Source organism: Heteronotia binoei, chromosome 8 (genome assembly GCF_032191835.1).
Source record: "Heteronotia binoei isolate CCM8104 ecotype False Entrance Well chromosome 8, APGP_CSIRO_Hbin_v1, whole genome shotgun sequence".
NCBI lineage: Eukaryota > Metazoa > Chordata > Lepidosauria > Squamata > Gekkonidae > Heteronotia > Heteronotia binoei.
The window spans coordinates 131,076,143-131,092,605 of NC_083230.1; the positions used below are offsets into that span (position 1 = coordinate 131,076,143).

General features: G+C 49.8%; 1 protein-coding gene across 1 annotated transcript; it reads right to left on the minus strand.

Moving 5' to 3' along the window:
* Nucleotides 1–220: 220 nt before the first annotated feature.
* Nucleotides 221–12,123, minus strand: LOC132575958 (C-type lectin LmsL-like). Its single transcript, XM_060244647.1, has 6 exons — nt 12,086–12,123; nt 8,818–8,896; nt 7,070–7,194; nt 2,811–2,960; nt 1,131–1,245; nt 221–497 (listed from the first exon to the last, which is right to left on the minus strand). Exons 2-6 carry the CDS (start codon nt 8,882–8,884, stop codon nt 427–429), a joined length of 528 nt encoding a protein of 175 aa, XP_060100630.1. The 5' UTR covers nt 8,885–8,896; nt 12,086–12,123; the 3' UTR covers nt 221–426.
* Between the last annotated feature and the right edge of the window lie 4,340 nt (nt 12,124–16,463).

The following is a 16,463-nucleotide window of genomic DNA, read 5'->3' on the forward strand; positions in this document are numbered from 1 at the left end:
AATCTGCTTCTCTGCTGAGTGTGTGTTTTCAATAAATGGATTAATTGTTAAAATACTATGATCCGTCTCTACTTGAAGTTCCATGTCTTGACACCCTCGGGCCAGCTGAGAAGTTGTATCTTTCTGGAAATCCTGGTTTGGGATTCCACAGACCTCAGCCCAGACCGTGGAAGGAGCAGGACTTGCCTGTTTTGGGGTAGGAGGAAAGATCAAGAAGGACTGCAGGCTTCCAGAAAAGTTTATTAGCAGGCAAAGAAGGGCAGGAAAAGGACAACTCCAGAGCAGGAAGAGAGGAAAGCCCGGGGAACTTTCAGTTGGAGCTGAAGGAAATGGTGTCCCTGAGATGGAGAGAAGTTTGGCATCCGGCAGGCATGGCTTACTCCCAAGGAGGCCCTGGGCTTCCCTGGCACATCTAGAGTGCTTGGACTAAAGGACTCTCCATCTGCAGAGGAAAGATTTCTCAGAGCTGCAAGAGACATCATTCCATCTTTCAAATCCTAAAAAAGCCAAGAAAAGGAGACAGAAACATTAGCTGAGAATGAAGTCTTGTTCCTCTCGACAGGATACAGGGCAGTTTAGGGGAAGCAGCAGCCGGAACTCTGAAAACTCAGGAGGGACTGTGACCAGTGGGCAGCACCACCCTCCTCAGATGGATCCATCCAGGGGCTGGGCCCCTTTGCACAACCAGGAGTTAAGGCAGGGGTGGCCAAACTGAGGCTCTTTCACATATGTGATGTGGCTCAACCCAGTCAGCTGCCTTGGAGAAGGCATTTAAAATTAAAGTTGCTTTCTTTCCACCTTTCCTCCCTCCCTCATCTATTTGCTTTCCTTCCTTCCTTCCTTCCTTCCTTCCTTCCTTCCTTCCTTCCTTCCTTCCTTCCTTCCTTCCTTCCTTCCTTCCCTCCCTCCCTCCCTCAAACATCTGGCGTTCATCTCATGTGGCTCTCAAACATCTGCTGTTTATTCTTTGTGCCTCTTGCATTAAGCAAGTTTGGCCACCCCTGAGTGAAAGCCTTTGCTTCACTTCCTCTGACTGGCCCCTCAAAGAAGGAAGCCAGGCCTTCCCTGGACCTCACCCAAACTCAGTCTCCACCCCCCTGCGCAGAAGAGGAGGAGTTGCCCTCCCTCACCTGATTCAGCCGTGAGTTCAACACAGAACTCATCCCCACCAGCATTGTTGGGTTCTCCCTTCACCCAGTTCTTGTAGTCGAAGAAGGAACCATCAGTCCAGCGCCAGCCACGGACCTGTAGAGGAGAGAAAGGGCATGCTCGAGTCAGTATTTACAGCAGGAAAAAAGCTCATGTTCGCCTAGTGAGAACTTTGCAGAGAATACTATTGCCTCTCCACCCCCTCCACCTCCCCCCCACACACAACTGTTTCCCTAGTGTTCCAAGTGGTGTGTCTTAGGGTATTTTTGCATTCAGTTTGATCCAAAGTTTTAGAGTTTTCAAATCGCCTGCCACCCTTCCGCTTTAATTATTTTTCTTTTACATTGGTGGATTTGCTGTGCTCATTTCGCGTAGCCAAAGTTCTATATTTCCTGCTGAAAGCTTTTCAATTTCGGAGGGTGTGTGTGTGTGTGTAATTCTGATCAGAGGGCAGCCGGAATACCAGTGCTTAGTTAAATTATACGATTGCTTGGAAATGGTGTCAACACTGCAAAAACAATACACATTTAAATTACAAGATGAGGCAAGCAATGATATGTAAAAATTTCAAGTGCTGTCAGTTCTCATGCAAATTACTGCACCTTGTGGTGGCTTTTGGAGGAGTCTTTTAAAACGCATGAAAACTTCTACAATACAGGTTTGAAACGCCTGTAGAGAAAGGACCGGATCCAAACTAGTTTTGAGAAAAACGTTGCCGCAGCATCACCGGAACCCATCTCACCGAAACAAATGTAGATACTGGAGAGCAAGTTTGGTGTAGTGGTTAAGTGTGCGGACTCTTATCTGGGAGAACCGGGTTTGATTCCCTACTCCTCCACTTGCACCTGCTAGCATGGCCTTGGGTCAGCCATAGCTCTGGCAGAGGCTGTCCTTGAAAGGGCATCTGCTGTGAGAGCCCTCTCCAGCCGCACCCACCTCACAGGGTGTCTGTTGTGGGGGAGGAAGGGAAAGGAGATTGTGAGCCGCTCTGAGACTCTTCGGAGTGGAGGGCGGGATATAAATCCAATATCTTCATCTACCTCACAGGATGCCTGTTGTGGGGGGGAGGAAGGTAAAGGAGATTGTGAGCCGCTCTGAGACTCTTTGGAGTGGAGGGCGGGATATAAATCCAATATCTTCATCTACCTCACAGGGTGTCTGTTGTGGGTGGGGGGAGCAAGGGAAAGGAGATTGTGAGCCGCTCTGAGACTCTTTGGAGTGGAGGGCGGGATATAAATCCAATATCTTCATCTACCTCACAGGGTGTCTGTTGTGGGGGAGGAAGGGAAAGGAGATTGTGAGCTGCTCTGAGACTCTTCGGAGTGGAGGGCGGGATATAAATTCAATATCTTCATCTACCTCACAGGGTGTCTGTTGTGGGGGAGGAAGAGAAAGGAGATTGTGAGCCTCTCTGAGACTCTTCGGAGTGGAGAGCGGGATATAAATCCAGTATCTTCATCTTCATCTACTTCAGGCAGCAACGATGCAAAACAGTTGTGAGAACGTAATGTAAAAGGTGAATTTCCAGTGCGGTGATAGAGACTCACAAACTGCCAGTGTAAAAGACCCTTAGGTTATGACTATTCTAGAGCATGTGACAGGATAACCACAGGCTTTTCCATGGAGCCACCAGCCCCCCCCCTCCTGCAGCCCCTTCTTACCAGGTCTGAATTCTGCTCCCGGTACAGCCCGATCCACACACGAGCCTTCTCCTTGCTGATTTCAGAGATGTAACCCCCGATACTCTCTGTCTGCTTCTTACTGGTAATGGAGGCCAGATGACCCCCGTTCCTGTTCTGCTGACAAACGACCTGTAGGGGGGACACACACCTGGCTCAGACAGGTCTTCACTCACCTTCTCACCTTAGAGCAGGGGTGTCAAACATGCAGATCAGGGGCTGAATCAGGCCCCCCCAGAGGGCTCCTGTCAGGCCCCCAAGCAACTGGCTGCCATCTGCTTCCTTCTCCCTCTCTCTTGCTTCCTTCTGCATCACAGCTTGCTTTGCAAGGCTGGCTCAATCGCACAGGAGCCACAGAGCAAAACCTCTGTTTTCTCCATTGACTGAGGCTCCTTCCCCTCCTGGTCCCTTGGGGAAGAAAGGAAAGAGCCAGAGCTTCCTTTGCCAGTTCCCTGGATCCCATGGGAAAAATACAAAGAAAGCATCTTTAAGACCAACGAGTGCTAACGTTTTAAGCATGTTTTAAGTTGTTAGAAACATATATTTGTGTCTGACTGTATTCTTTATAAAATTTATATCTCTGCTACCTCATCTTGAACTGTAGCACTGAAATGTATAATTTACAATGGTTTAACTGTCCATTTAATTTTAACTTAACTTATGAATGTAATTTTATCTGTTTTAATTGCTTAATTGTTTGTTGTAATATTGTATTTTACTATCATGGTATATACCGTGTCGTGTTAGCCGCCCTGAGCCTGCCTTTGGCAGGGGAGAGCGGGATACAAAAATAAATTCATTATTATTATTATTATTATTATTATTATTATTATTATTATTATTATTATTATTATTATTATTATTATTATTATTATTATTATTATCATCTTAAATAGGTACATGCATGACCCGGTCCAACATGGCTTAGCCCAACCCGGAATGACCCGGTCCAACAAGATCTCATTTATGTCAGGTCCGGGCCTCATAACAGACGAGGTCGATACCCCTGCCTTAGAGCTTAACCAGGGCAAGGGAGCTCATGTTGCCCCACACAGTGCGAGAAGGGGGGGGGGGGTGCCATCCTGCCCAGCGGAAGCTTCCGTCGGCAGGAACTGACCCACAACTCCATACTAAATGAGGGTTGCCAACTTCAGGTTAGGAAATTGATGAAAATGTGGGAGTGGAGCCAGAGAAGGTAAAGGCCTTGGGGGAGCTGGGAAGGCAATGGGGTATAACCCCATGAACTCTGTCCTCCCAAGGTCTCCCTTCCTCCAGAGGAGCGGATCTGTCTTCTCTGGAGTTCAGCTGTGATTCGGCAGATCTCCAGGCCCCACCTGGGAATTGGCAACCCTACCACCACCTCTCCCTCCGAGCAAGAGACCTGCGTTCCCACCGGTTGGGGACAGGGTGTGACTGTTGAGCGCCTCCCCCTTCCCTAAGCAGTTGGACACCTCCCCCTTCCCTAAGAAGGGACCTGAGAATAACACCCCGGCAGTCAGCAAGAGCTCCAGCCAGCTTGGTGTAGCGGTGAAGTGTGCAGACTCTTATCCAGGAGAACCGGGTTTGATTCTCCGTTCCTCCACTTGCAGCCACTGGAATGGCCTTCGGTCAGCTGTAGCTCTAAGAGAGTTCTCCTTGAAAGGGCAGCTTCTGGGAGAGCTCTCTCAGCCCCGCCCACCTCACAGGGTGTCTGTTGTGGGGGAAGGAAATAAAGGAGATTGTGAGCCGCTCTGGGACTCTGAGATTCAAGGTATAGGGTGGGATATAAATACAATATCTTCTTCTTCTTCTTCTTCTTCTTCTTGTTCTTCTTCTTCTTCTTCTTCTTCTTCTTCTTCTTCTTCTTCTTCTTCTTCTTCTTCTTCCATGGGTGAGGCGTGGGAGGGGAGGGAGGGGAATCCCAGGCTCAGCTGATCCCTGGAAGAGAAGGAAGCGCAGAGGCTGTCCCCTGGTGTGACAGATTCTCTGGAGGCTCCTGCAAAGGCAGGGCTGGATCTGGGGGGGGGGGGCGGCAGCGGGGGGTGCTTGCCCCAGGCACTGACGGGCACCAGTCCAACACATAAGAACATCAGAGAAGCCCTGTGGGATCAGGCCAGTGGCCCCTCCAGTCCAACACTCTGTGTCACATAAGAACATAAGAGAAGCCATGTTGGATCAGGCCAGTTGCCCATCCAGTCCAACACTCTGTGTCACATAAGAACATAAGAGAAGCCATGTTGGATCAGGCCAGTGGCCCCTCCAGTCCAACACTCTGTGTCACATAAGAACATAAGAGAAGCCATGTTGGATCAGGCCAGTGGCCCCTCCAGTCCAACACTCTGTGTCACATAAGAACATAAGAGAAGCCATGTTGGATCAGGCCAGTGGCCCATCCAGTCCAACACTCTGTGTCACATAAGAACAGAAGAGAAGCCATTTTGGATCAGGCCAGTGGCCCCTCCAGTCCAACACTCTGTGTCACATAAGAACATAAGAGAAGCCATGTTGGATCAGGCCAGTGGCCCATCCAGTCCAACACTCTGTGTCACATAAGAACAGAAGAGAAGCCATGTTGGATCAGGCCAGTGGCCCCTCCAGTCCAACACTCTGTGTCACATAAGAACAGAAGAGAAGCCATGTTGGATCAGGCCAATGGCCCCTCCAGTCCAACACTCTGTGTCACATAAGAACATAAGAGAAGCCATGTTGGATCAGGCCAGTGGCCCCTCCAGTCCAACACTCTGTGTCACATAAGAACATAAGAGAAGCCCTGTTGCATCAGGCCAGTGGCCCATCCAGTCCAACACTCTGTGTCACAGAAGAACATAAGAGAAGCCCTGTTGCATCAGGCCAGTGGCCCATCCAGTCCAACACTCTGTGTCACAGAAGAACATAAAAGAAGCCCTGTTGGATCAGGCCAGTGGCCCATCCAGTCCAACACTCTGTGTCACAGAAGAACATAAGAGAAGCCCTGTTGGATCAGGCCAGTGGCCCCTCCAGTCCAACACTCTGTGTCACATAAGAACATCAGAGAAGCCCTGTGGGATCAGGCCAGTGGCCCCTCCAGTCCAACACTCTGTGTCACATAAGAACATAAGAGAAGCCATGTTGGATCAGGCCAGTGGCCCATCCAGTCCAACACTCTGTGTCACAGAAGAACATAAGAGAAGCCCTGTTGGATCAGGCCAGTGGCCCATCCAGTCCAACACTCTGTGTCACAGAAGAACATAAGAGAAGCCCTGTTGGATCAGGCCAGTGGCCCCTCCAGTCCAACACTCTGTGTCACATAAGAACATCAGAGAAGCCCTGTGGGATCAGGCCAGTGACCCCTCCAGTCCAACACTTTGTGTTACAGAAGAACATAAGAGAAGCCCTGTTGGATCAGGCCAGTGGCCCCTCCAGTCCAACACTATGTGTCACAGAAGAACATAAGAGAAGCCCTGTGGGATCAGGCCAGTGGCCCATCCAGTCCAACACTCTGTGTCACAGAAGAACATAAGAGAAGCCCTGTTGGATCAGGCCAGTGGCCCCTCCAGTCCAACACTCTGTGTCACATAAGAACATCAGAGAAGCCCTGTGGGATCAGGCCAGTGACCCCTCCAGTCCAACACTTTGTGTTACAGAAGAACATAAGAGAAGCCCTGTTGGATCAGGCCAGTGGCCCCTCCAGTCCAACACTCTGTGTCACAGAAGAACATAAGAGAAGCCCTGTGGGATCAGGCCAGTGGCCCCTCCAGTCCAACACTCTGTGTCACAGAAGAACATAAGAGAAGCCCTGTTGGATCAGGCCAGTGGCCCCTCCAGTCCAACACTCTGTGTCACAGAAGAACATCAGAGAAGCCCTGTGGGATCAGGCCAGTGGCCCCTCCAGTCCAACACTCTGTGTTACAGAAGAACATAAGAGAAGCCATGTTGGATCAGGCCAGTGGCCCCTCCAGTCCAACACTTTGCCAAATTGGACACGGAGTCCATTGTAGTCTATGGCAAGGTGGACAACGGTAGCTCTCCAGATGTTTTTTACCTACAACTTCCATCAGCCATGCTACCGTTGGCCACCCCTGTTCTATGGGACCATAAGACAAAATGGTCCAAAAGGGGGCATCATTTTTTAATTTTGCCCCTCCCCTCAAAAAACATGTAGATCTGGTCCTGTACAAAGGCAAATCTTCTAGATCCTGCTGGGGGGGATGTTTGCCCCCCCTCCCCACCCTCTGCTCTCCCAACTGGGATCTGCTTGGCCTCTGACCCCTGCCCTCACTCACCTCAGCTTTTGGAAAGGACCGCGGACGTTCGTATAACTCGTAGCAATACCACGCGTTGCCTTCTTTGATGGAGTGAGTGTTGAAAGGGCAGTGAGTCCCGGCCTGCAACTCAGGCTGCGGAGCTGCTGGAAAGGAGAGAGAGAGAAATGATGCAGAAGGGAAGCTTTGCGGGGCTTCAGGGGCTCCTGATACTGAATGGGACCCTGGGTCCAGCCGCTCTTTCTCCAGGGTCTCTGGCTGAGGTCTTTCTCATCACCTCCTGCCTCATCCCTTTATCTGGAGATGCTGCCTGGGATTGAACCTGGGATCTTCTGTGTACCCAGCAGAGGCTCTGTCACTGAACTACTATAGCCCCTCTGCCACCCAGGGTAGGAGAAGATTGCCTTCATGCTGGCCTGGTGTTCTTGCTCTCCATCCTGGGGGAGGGACGGTGGCTCAGTGGTAAAGCATCTGCTTGGTAAGCAGAAGGTCCCAGTTTCAATTCCCAGCGTCTCCAACTCAAAAGGGGCCGGGCAAGTAGCTGCAAAAAACCTCAGCTGGAGACCCTGGAGAGCCGCTGCCAGTCTGAACAGACATAAGAACCTAAGAGAAGCCATGTTGGATCAGGCCAATGATCCATCCAATCCAACACTCTGTGTCACATAAAAACATAAGAGAAGCCATGTTGGATCAGGCCAATGGCCCTTCCAGTCCAACACTCTGTGTCACATAGGAACATAAGAGAAGCCATGTTGGATCAGGCCAATGGCCCTTCCAGTCCAACACTCTGTGTCACATAGGAACATAAGAGAAGCCATGTTGGATCAGGCCAATGGTCCATCCAATTCAACACTCTGTGTCACATAAAAACATAAAAGAAGCCATGTTGGATCAGGCCAATGGCCCTTCCAGTCCAACACTCTGTGTCACATAAGAACATAAGAGAAACCATGTTGGATCAGGCCAATGGCCCTTCCAGTCCAACACTCTGCGTCACATAAGAACATAAGAGAAGCCATGTTGGATCAGGCCAATGGCCCATCCAGTCCAACACTCTGTGTCACATAGTGACCAAAAAACAAAAACAAAATCCAAGTGCCATCAGGAGGTTCACAAGTGATTCATAGACAATACTGACTTTGATGGACCGAGGGTCTGATTCAGTATGAGGCAGCTTCATATATTCATATATGTTGGGGAGGGACAGTGGCTCAGTGGTAGAGCCCCTGCTTGGTAAGCAGAAGGTCCCAGGTTCAATCTCCAGCATCTCCAACTCAAAAGGCTCCAGGCAAAGAGGCATGAAAAACCTCAGCTGGAGACCCTGGAGAGCCCAGAAGGTAGGACCAAAACCAACAGGTTGAAATTGAATCAAAAGAGTTTCCAGCTCAACATTAGGAAGAACTTGCTGACCGTTAGAGCAGTTCCTCAGTGGAACAGGCTTCCTCCTTGGGAGGTGGTGGGCTCTCCTTCCTTGGAGGTTTTTAAACAGAGGCTAGATGGCCATCTGACACCAATGAAGATCCTGTCAATTTAGGGGGAGGTGTTTGTGAGTTTCCTGCATTGTGCAGGGGATTGGACTAGATGATCCTGGAGTTCCCTTCCAACTCTACGATTCTATGATTATTCTAATTCTTGTGTTCATAGCACCCCCGTGTGTTTAAAAGGTGAACCTCAGGCCCCACCATCCCCCATGCAAATAGATGCATTCTTCAAGGTCACATTTAGAGGATCTGCCATCCGATGCCAAAGGGGATGCCAACGTTCCTTACCTTCTGCCCAGGAGCTGGAAAGGAGACTGCCGAGAAGGCAAAAGAAAAGGCCGGCAAAGAGGGTCATCTCGGCTGTAGCCTAAAGAGACACGAAAGGGAAGGAGGGTAAAGAATATGAGAGTCTTGGGGGGGCCCCCCTGCCCCAGCAGCCTGGACTGCTTTCCAGCACTGAAGAGGGCACGCACCTCTGCCCCCAGCCCCCTTGGTGCCCTCCCATGCCTTTATGCACACTGCACCACTGTCTTTTGCCTTGCATTTGGGCCCGTTCAGGTATTTGTAGCCTCTTCACTCCTGGAGCTGTTTGAATGCAAGACGAGGAGGATTCCTGTGGGCTGCTGTCGTGTCCCATCTACGTGGCATTTTGCCCCTGGGCATCGGGAGGGAGTGTTGCCCACCCTGGAGCTTGTCCAGGTTTCAGACTGAGGAGAACCAACACAAAGGCAATTCTCTACCTTGCTCTTTTGGAGTAATAATCATTATCTGGACCAAAAGAGAGTACCAGTCACAAATAAACCATTTTATGCTGCTATAAAGTAAAATAAAGATCCAATCAAGGTCTCTGTGTCTTAATTCCAACAACAATTTCAATACGGATGACCCTCTGCAAAGTCGAGCAAGGTCGAGAGTTCTTGGCAAGGATTCAGTCCACGCACAAAGTCACTGGCTTCATATAATCAAAGGTCACAGATGCAGCAAGCCTCCAAGCTTTTTTGGGGTAGCAGGGACTCCTTTGCATATTAGGCCACTCCCCCCCTGATGTAGCCAATCCTCCAAGAGCTTACAGGGCTCTTCTTACAGGGCCTACTGTAAGCTCCAGGAGGATTGGCTACATCCCGGGGGTGTGGCCTGATATGCAAAGAGGTTCCTGCTACAAAAAAAGCCCAGCGGATGTCCCACACACTGGCTCCACCCGGGGTGGCCAAACGTGCTTCACGTAAGAGCCACATAAAATAAATGTAATATGTTTGAGAGCCGCAAGAAATTAACGTCAGATGTTTGGAGCTGCAAGGACGGAAGACAGGCAAATAGATGGAGGAGGGAGAGGTGGAAAGAAAGCAACTTTAAATTTAAATGCATTCCCCAAGCTGTCAGCTGGCTTGGCTTGGAGAAGAGATTCAAAGAGACAAATGCCTTCTCCAAGCTGACTGATGGTGGGGGCTTCAAGAGCCACACAATATGTGTGAAAGAGCCACATGTGGCTCCTGAGCCAGAGTTTGGCCACCCCTGGGCTCTACTGGAGAGCCAGTTTGGTGTAGTGGTTAAGTGTGCGGACTCTTATCTGGGAGAACCGGGTTTGATTCCCCACTCCTCCACTTGCACCTGCTGGAATGGCCTTGGGTCAGCCATAGCTCTGGCAGAGTTGTCCTTGAAAGGGCAGCTTCTGTGAGAGCCCTCTCCAGCCCCACCCACCTCACAGGGTGTCTGTTGTGGGGGATGAAGGGAAAGGAGATTGTGAGCCGCTCGGAGACTCTTCGGAGTGGAGGGCGGGATATAAATCCAATATCTTCATCTACCTCACAGGGTGTCTGTTGTGGGGGAGGAAGGGAAAGGAGATTGTGAGCCGCTCTGAGACTCTTCGGAGTGGAGGGCGGGATATAAATCCAATATCTTCTTCTTCTACTACTGACCTGTCATCACACCAGTGGGTGGAAAAGAAATTCTACAGGATTGTGGAATGGCTCTCGGGAGCAAGAGCCCTGCTAAATCTGTGAACTTTGATTGTATGAAGCCACTCACTTTGTGCTTCGGCTACATCCTTGCCAAGAGCTTTGTCGCACGACTTTGCAGAGTGCGACAAGTGCTGAAACTGAATTTATTGTGGCATTTGAAGTGCTCTATGAAGTTATTATTGTGGTGTTTGCATATTGATGTTTGAACCCAGCTTTCGACTGAAATAGTCAATCGTGTTGGAATTAAGACACAAATCAGTGCAAGGCTGTTTATTTTTGCTCTCTTGGAGAGTAGATGACGTGCCATTTCTTTATTGAAAACATTTTAATGCCCCCTTTTCGGAGTTTGCAAGACAGTTAACTTCAAAAACAAACAAACGTGAGCAATTGGAATGCAGTTAAAATTATAGAACGATTCTAATTTGAAACACACAAGGAGGACGAGGACCTGTAATCGGAGGTGTGCCAGGTGATTGATTTGTCTGATTTGATTTATTGGATTTATATCCCGCCCTCCCCGCCGAAGCAGGCTCAGGGCGGCTCACAAAACAGGTGAAGCGGGCAAAACAAAGTGGTCTCCACCTGCTGGCAAAAGACACCAAGAGAGGGAGACAGACTAATGTCTCTGGGAGTTCCAAAGTTTGGGCACCACGACCTGCTGAGGATGGCAGGAGCAACAAAAGCAGGGCCTCCCAAGATGTCTGGGATGTTTGTTTTTTTTTGGGGGGGGGGGTTCTATGGGAGGAGGGGGTTGCTACGGTCTGCTGGTCCCAGGCTGTTTGGGGCTTTAAAGATCAAGACCAGCGCCATAAATGGAGCCTGGAAGCAAGCTGGAAGGCAGCGCAGATGGAATAAGACTGGCTGCAGCATTCTGTACCAACTGTGGCTGCTAGACAGTCTTCAATGGCAGCCCCATATAGAGTGCATTACAGTAATCAAACCTCAATGTTTCCAGATCGTGCTCCACTATAGCATGGGCAGCCCACTGGTGGCCAAGGCCAGAATTCCTTTATGACCCCTGAATCCTTCCCTGTAACCAGCTGACTGGACTTCCTATTGGGCATGCATCCCCCCCCCCCCGCTCCACAAAATGCCCTGGGAAGGGGGCCAACCAGATGGATGGGGTGCCTTCCAGCTCCGGAGCAACCGGGGCACAGTATCCCCACCTGACCCCACCCCGGAACTTGGGGGGGGGGGGGACTTGTGGTCGCAAGTGGAAACCGAAGGACCAGCCAACCAGCCACCATAGGGCATTTCAAGGCGTCACTACGGCTCAACTCCTGAGCCAAGTGTTACCCTGAACATACATGGGACATGTGAATGGCACCACTGTAACACTGCTTTCAGTTCCAGACCCCTCCAGCACCAGGGGATTACAATTACCAGAAGGAAAAGTTTCTCGGGCATGCTGAGAGTTCTTTTCCCCCACTGGGTCCTGCTTCCTCTTTCTTGGACATGGCTCATCAGGGTATCCACTAATCTAAAGGACACAGCAAAGTCAAACCAGCAGTCTTGGATGCTCAACTCTATTGACAGACTCCCTTGCGGTGCAGCATCCCAGCCTCAGACTGACCCAGGTGGGCAGGGGAGGTACTCACCTTTCTCTCTGTCCAGCTGGTTAACCTGATGAGATGAGGATTCCGTCTCCCAAAGTTTCCTGGGGGCTTTTATACTCTGACTGTGTGGGTGTGCCTGTACAGGGTCTTGATGAAATTAACTGCAAAAAAACCACTTGTGGTTTGGCCCATTTCACTGGAATTATTTTGCATGTCCTCTGTTAGTCTTGCACAAACACTTAGGCTGTCTCTACACCGGGCAGAAAATCCTGTCATAAGAATGTAAGAGAAGCCATGTTGGATCCGGCCAGTGGCCCATCCAGTCCAACGCTCTGTGTCACACAGTGGCTAAAAAAACCCAGGTGCCATCAGGAAGTCCACCAGAAGGGCCAAGGCACTAGAAGCCCTCCCACTGTGCCCCCCCCCCAAAAAAACACCAAGAAGACAAAAAATCACTGCCCCAGACATAAGAACATAAGAGAAGCCATGTTGAATCAGGCAAGTGGCCCATCCAGTCCAACACTCTGGGTCACACAGTGGCCAAAAAAAACAGGTGCCATCAGAGGTCCACCAGTGGGGCCAGGACACTAAAAGCCCTCCCACTGTGCCCCCTCAAGCACCAAGAATACAGAGCAACCCTGCCCCAAACATAAGAACATAAGAGAAGTCATGTTGGATCAGACCAATGGCCCATCCAGTCCAACACTCTGTGTCACACAGTGGCCAAAAAAACAGGTGCCATCAGAGGTCCACCAGTGGGGCCAGGACACTAGAAGCCCTCCCACTGTGCCCCCCCCCCAAGCACCAAGAATACAGAGCATCACTGCCCCAGACAGAAGAAGATAAGAGAAGCCATGTTGGATCAGGCCAATCGCCCATCCAGTCCAACACTCTGTGTCACAGAAGAACACAAGAGAAGCCATGTTGAATCAGGCCAATCGCCCATCCAGTCCAACACTCTGTGTCACATAAGGACATAAGAGAAGCCATGTTGGATCAGGCCAATGGCCCATCCAGTTCAGCACTCTGTGTCACAGAAGAACATAAGAGAAGCCCTGTTGGATCAGGCCAGTGGCCCCTCCAGTCCAGCACTCTGTGTCACATAAAAACATAAGAGAAACCATGTTGGATCAGGCCAGTGGCCCCTCCAGTCCAACACTCTGTGTCACATAAGAACATAAGAGAAGCCATCTTGGATCAGGCCAGTAGCCCATCCAGTCCAACACTCTGTGTCACATAAGAACATAAGAGAAGCCATCTTGGATCAGGCCATTTGCCCATCCGGTCCAACATTCTGTGTCACACAGTGGACAAAAAACCCACTTAGGCAAGGCAGTGAGTCAACAATGCATAGTCAACTATGTGGAACGCTGCTGTAAGATCTATCCATAATAGCAGCGCCGACCTGCCTCTATCGAGCTGCATACAGAGGGTGTCCATAAGAGAGACCAGGACAGTTTCATTCCCATGGCCAGGGCAGTATCCAGACTGGAATGGGTCTAGCGCTGATGTGTCCTCCAGAAAGCTCTGAAGCTGCTTGGCAACCCAATGCAAGGAAGGAGAGCTCCAGCCAGCGCAAGCAGGCGTCACCCATCTGGGGCTCTCCTTGGCACACACACACCCCAGTCAAAAGGCCAGCAAGCCATCCGCTGTCCAAAATCACATAAGAAGTGGAGAAAGGGTGGTGTGGGCTTTTCGAGGGGGCTGCTGGGCGTGTGGCAAAGCTCCTGATGGCTGGCTGCCCGCTCTACTAATCCAGGGATTCTTATGCAGCTGCACCTGCTATTCAAGGGACAAGAAAGGTGAGGAGGAGGAGGGGGAACCCTCAGAAAGATTCAGGAGCTGTGCTCCTGTGAGCTCCTGCTGAATTCAAGGTCTGGGGGTTCCTCAGTGACCACCTGGGCTTTCCCGGATGGCCCTGTCAAATCAGTCACCACATGGTGCTGTTTGTCTTTAGCAAGGTTGAAACGCTTGGGGCTCTTTAGCTTGGAGAAACGTCGACTGCGGGGTGACATGATAGAGGTTTACAAGATAATGCATGGGATGGAGAAAGTAGAGAAAGAAGTCCTTTTCCCCCTTTCTCACAATACAAGAACTCGTGGGCATTCGATGAAATTGCTGAGCAGACAGGTTAAAACGGATAAAAGGAAGTCCTTCTTCACCCAAAGGGTGATTAACATGTGGAATTCACTGCCACAGGAGGTGGTGGCGGCCACAAGCATAGCCACCTTCAAGAGGGGGTTAGATAAAAATATGGAGCAGAGGTCCATCAGTGGCTATTAGCCACAGTGTGTGTGTATGTATAAAATTTTTGGCCACTGTGTGACACAGAGTGCTGGACTGGATGGGCCACTGGCCTGATCCAACAGGGCTTCTCTTATGTTCTTATGTGACACAGAGTGTTGGACTGGATGGGCCATTGGCCTGATCCAACATGGCTTCTCTTATGTTCTTATGTTCTAGCCTGGTTGCCAATGTGTCTATTTGCTTTTATAGCTGGCACTTTGATTCAACTGTGCTGGCTTGATGGTCATGGATGCTTTAGACTGCTCTGGTTTTTATTTACTTGGAGTTCTGACTGGAGTTCTCAGATTGCGACTTTTTGTGTGTTTTTATCGCATCATAAGGGTTGGAAGAGGCCTCCGGGCTCATCTAGTTCAACCCCCTACATGATGCAGGAAATTCGCAAGTGCCCCCAACCCAGTGACTCCTTCCCCCTATCCTATGCCCTGAAGATGGCAAAAAAAAAAAAAAAAACCTCCAGGATCCTTGGCCAAACTGGTCTGGAGAAAAACTGCCGCGCGACCTCCAAGCGGCAATCAGCATTTCTAAGGACGTGTAAGAAAGGACCGCAAGAACTGAGCACTGATGCAACCCTTCCTGAGAACTGAGCACTGAAGCAACTCTGCAATCATGAGCTACCACAACCTAGTGCAACGTGGGGGGAAACTGTGGTCCCAAGTGGAAACTGATTTATATGGTCCATCAATGGCCTTTTTCTGGAAGCAGTAAGACCACTACTTCATTGAGGCCCTCTAGAAACCCCCCGTCTCCAAGGACAGGTTGATGAATTCCTTCATAGCGCCCTGGATCCTCTCACCACCAGCCTTAACCAGCCACGAGGGACATGGGTCAAGTAGGCAAGTGATGTCAACATCAGAAGAGGGGAGCAGATTGAACCCAAAGACGGCCAACGGGCCTCCAGTTCACTCACTATATCAAGATTGGCAGGCCAGTCGCAATGGAGCGACAGAACTTTATCTGCAAAATATCAACACCTCTGAATCAATAGCCCAATTTCTACCACTTTTTGAGCCTCTTGATGTGAGGGATGTTAACAACCAAATTCCCCAAATCAATACACACACATATATATACATACATATATACTGTAGCTAATAGCCACTGATGGACCTCTGCTCCATATTTTTATCTAAGCCCCTCTTGAAGGTGGCCATGCTTGTGGCTGCCACCACCTCCTGTGGCAGTGAATTCCACGTTAATCACCCTTTGGGTGAAGAAGGACTTCCTTCTATCTGTTTTAACCCGACTGCCCAGCAATTTCATTGAATGCCCACAAGTTCTCGGTTTGTGACAAAGGGAGAAAAGTCATTCTTTCTCTACTTTCTCCATCCCATGCATAATCAAGTAAACCTCTATCATGTCACCCCGCAGTCGACATTTCTCCAAGCTAAAGAGCCCCAAGTGTTTTAAGCTTTCTTCATAGGGAAAGTGTTCCAAACCTTTATTCATTCTAGTTGCCCTTTTCTACACTTTTTCCAATGCTAGAATATCCTTTTTGAGGTGCGGTGACCAGAATTGTACACAGTATTCCAAAAATAGGGGAAGAAGAATGGATTGGGAGCTTTTTTCATAGAACACCGGCTTATCTCCCTTTCTCACAATACAAGAACTTGTGGGCATTTGGTGAAATTGCTGAGCAGTCAGGTTAAAATGGATAAAAGGAAGTCCTTCACCCAAAGGGTGATTAACATGTGGAATTCACTGCCACAGGAGGTGGTGGCGGCTACAAGCATAGCCAGCTTCAAGAGGGGGTTAGATAAAAATATGGAGCAGAGCTTCATCAGTGGCTATTAGCCACAGTGTGTATATATATGTATATGTACACAGTGTTGGACTGGATGGGCCATTGGCCTGATCCAACATGGCTTCTCTCATGTTCTTATGCTCTTATGTGCTTCAGTCAAATCCCCCACTGTAGATGGCCCAGAGATGGCAATGAGTGTGGCTCTTGGGCTGGCTGACAAGTTGTACCTTTCCGCAAACCTCAGCCCAATTGTGAGTGAGAAACCCCTATTTTTACTCATATACGGACATTGTGATCACTGGGTTGGTTGCCAGGGTGCCTGGAGTTTCAACTCGCACGCATCTGTGCTAAGACTTGGGTTTTGGCCTGCCG

Coding starts and splice junctions, on each gene's coding strand:
- LOC132575958 (XM_060244647.1), bottom strand. CDS start 8,884: ATGACCCTCTTTGCCGGCCTTTTCTTTTGCCTTCTCGGCAGTCTCCTT. Junction 2,961..7,069: donor GGTCCTTTCCAAAAGCTGAG/GTGAGTGAGGGC, acceptor TCCCCCCTACAG/GTCGTTTGTCAGCAGAACAG. Junction 498..1,130: donor TGAACTCACGGCTGAATCAG/GTGAGGGAGGGC, acceptor TGGCTTTTTTAG/GATTTGAAAGATGGAATGAT.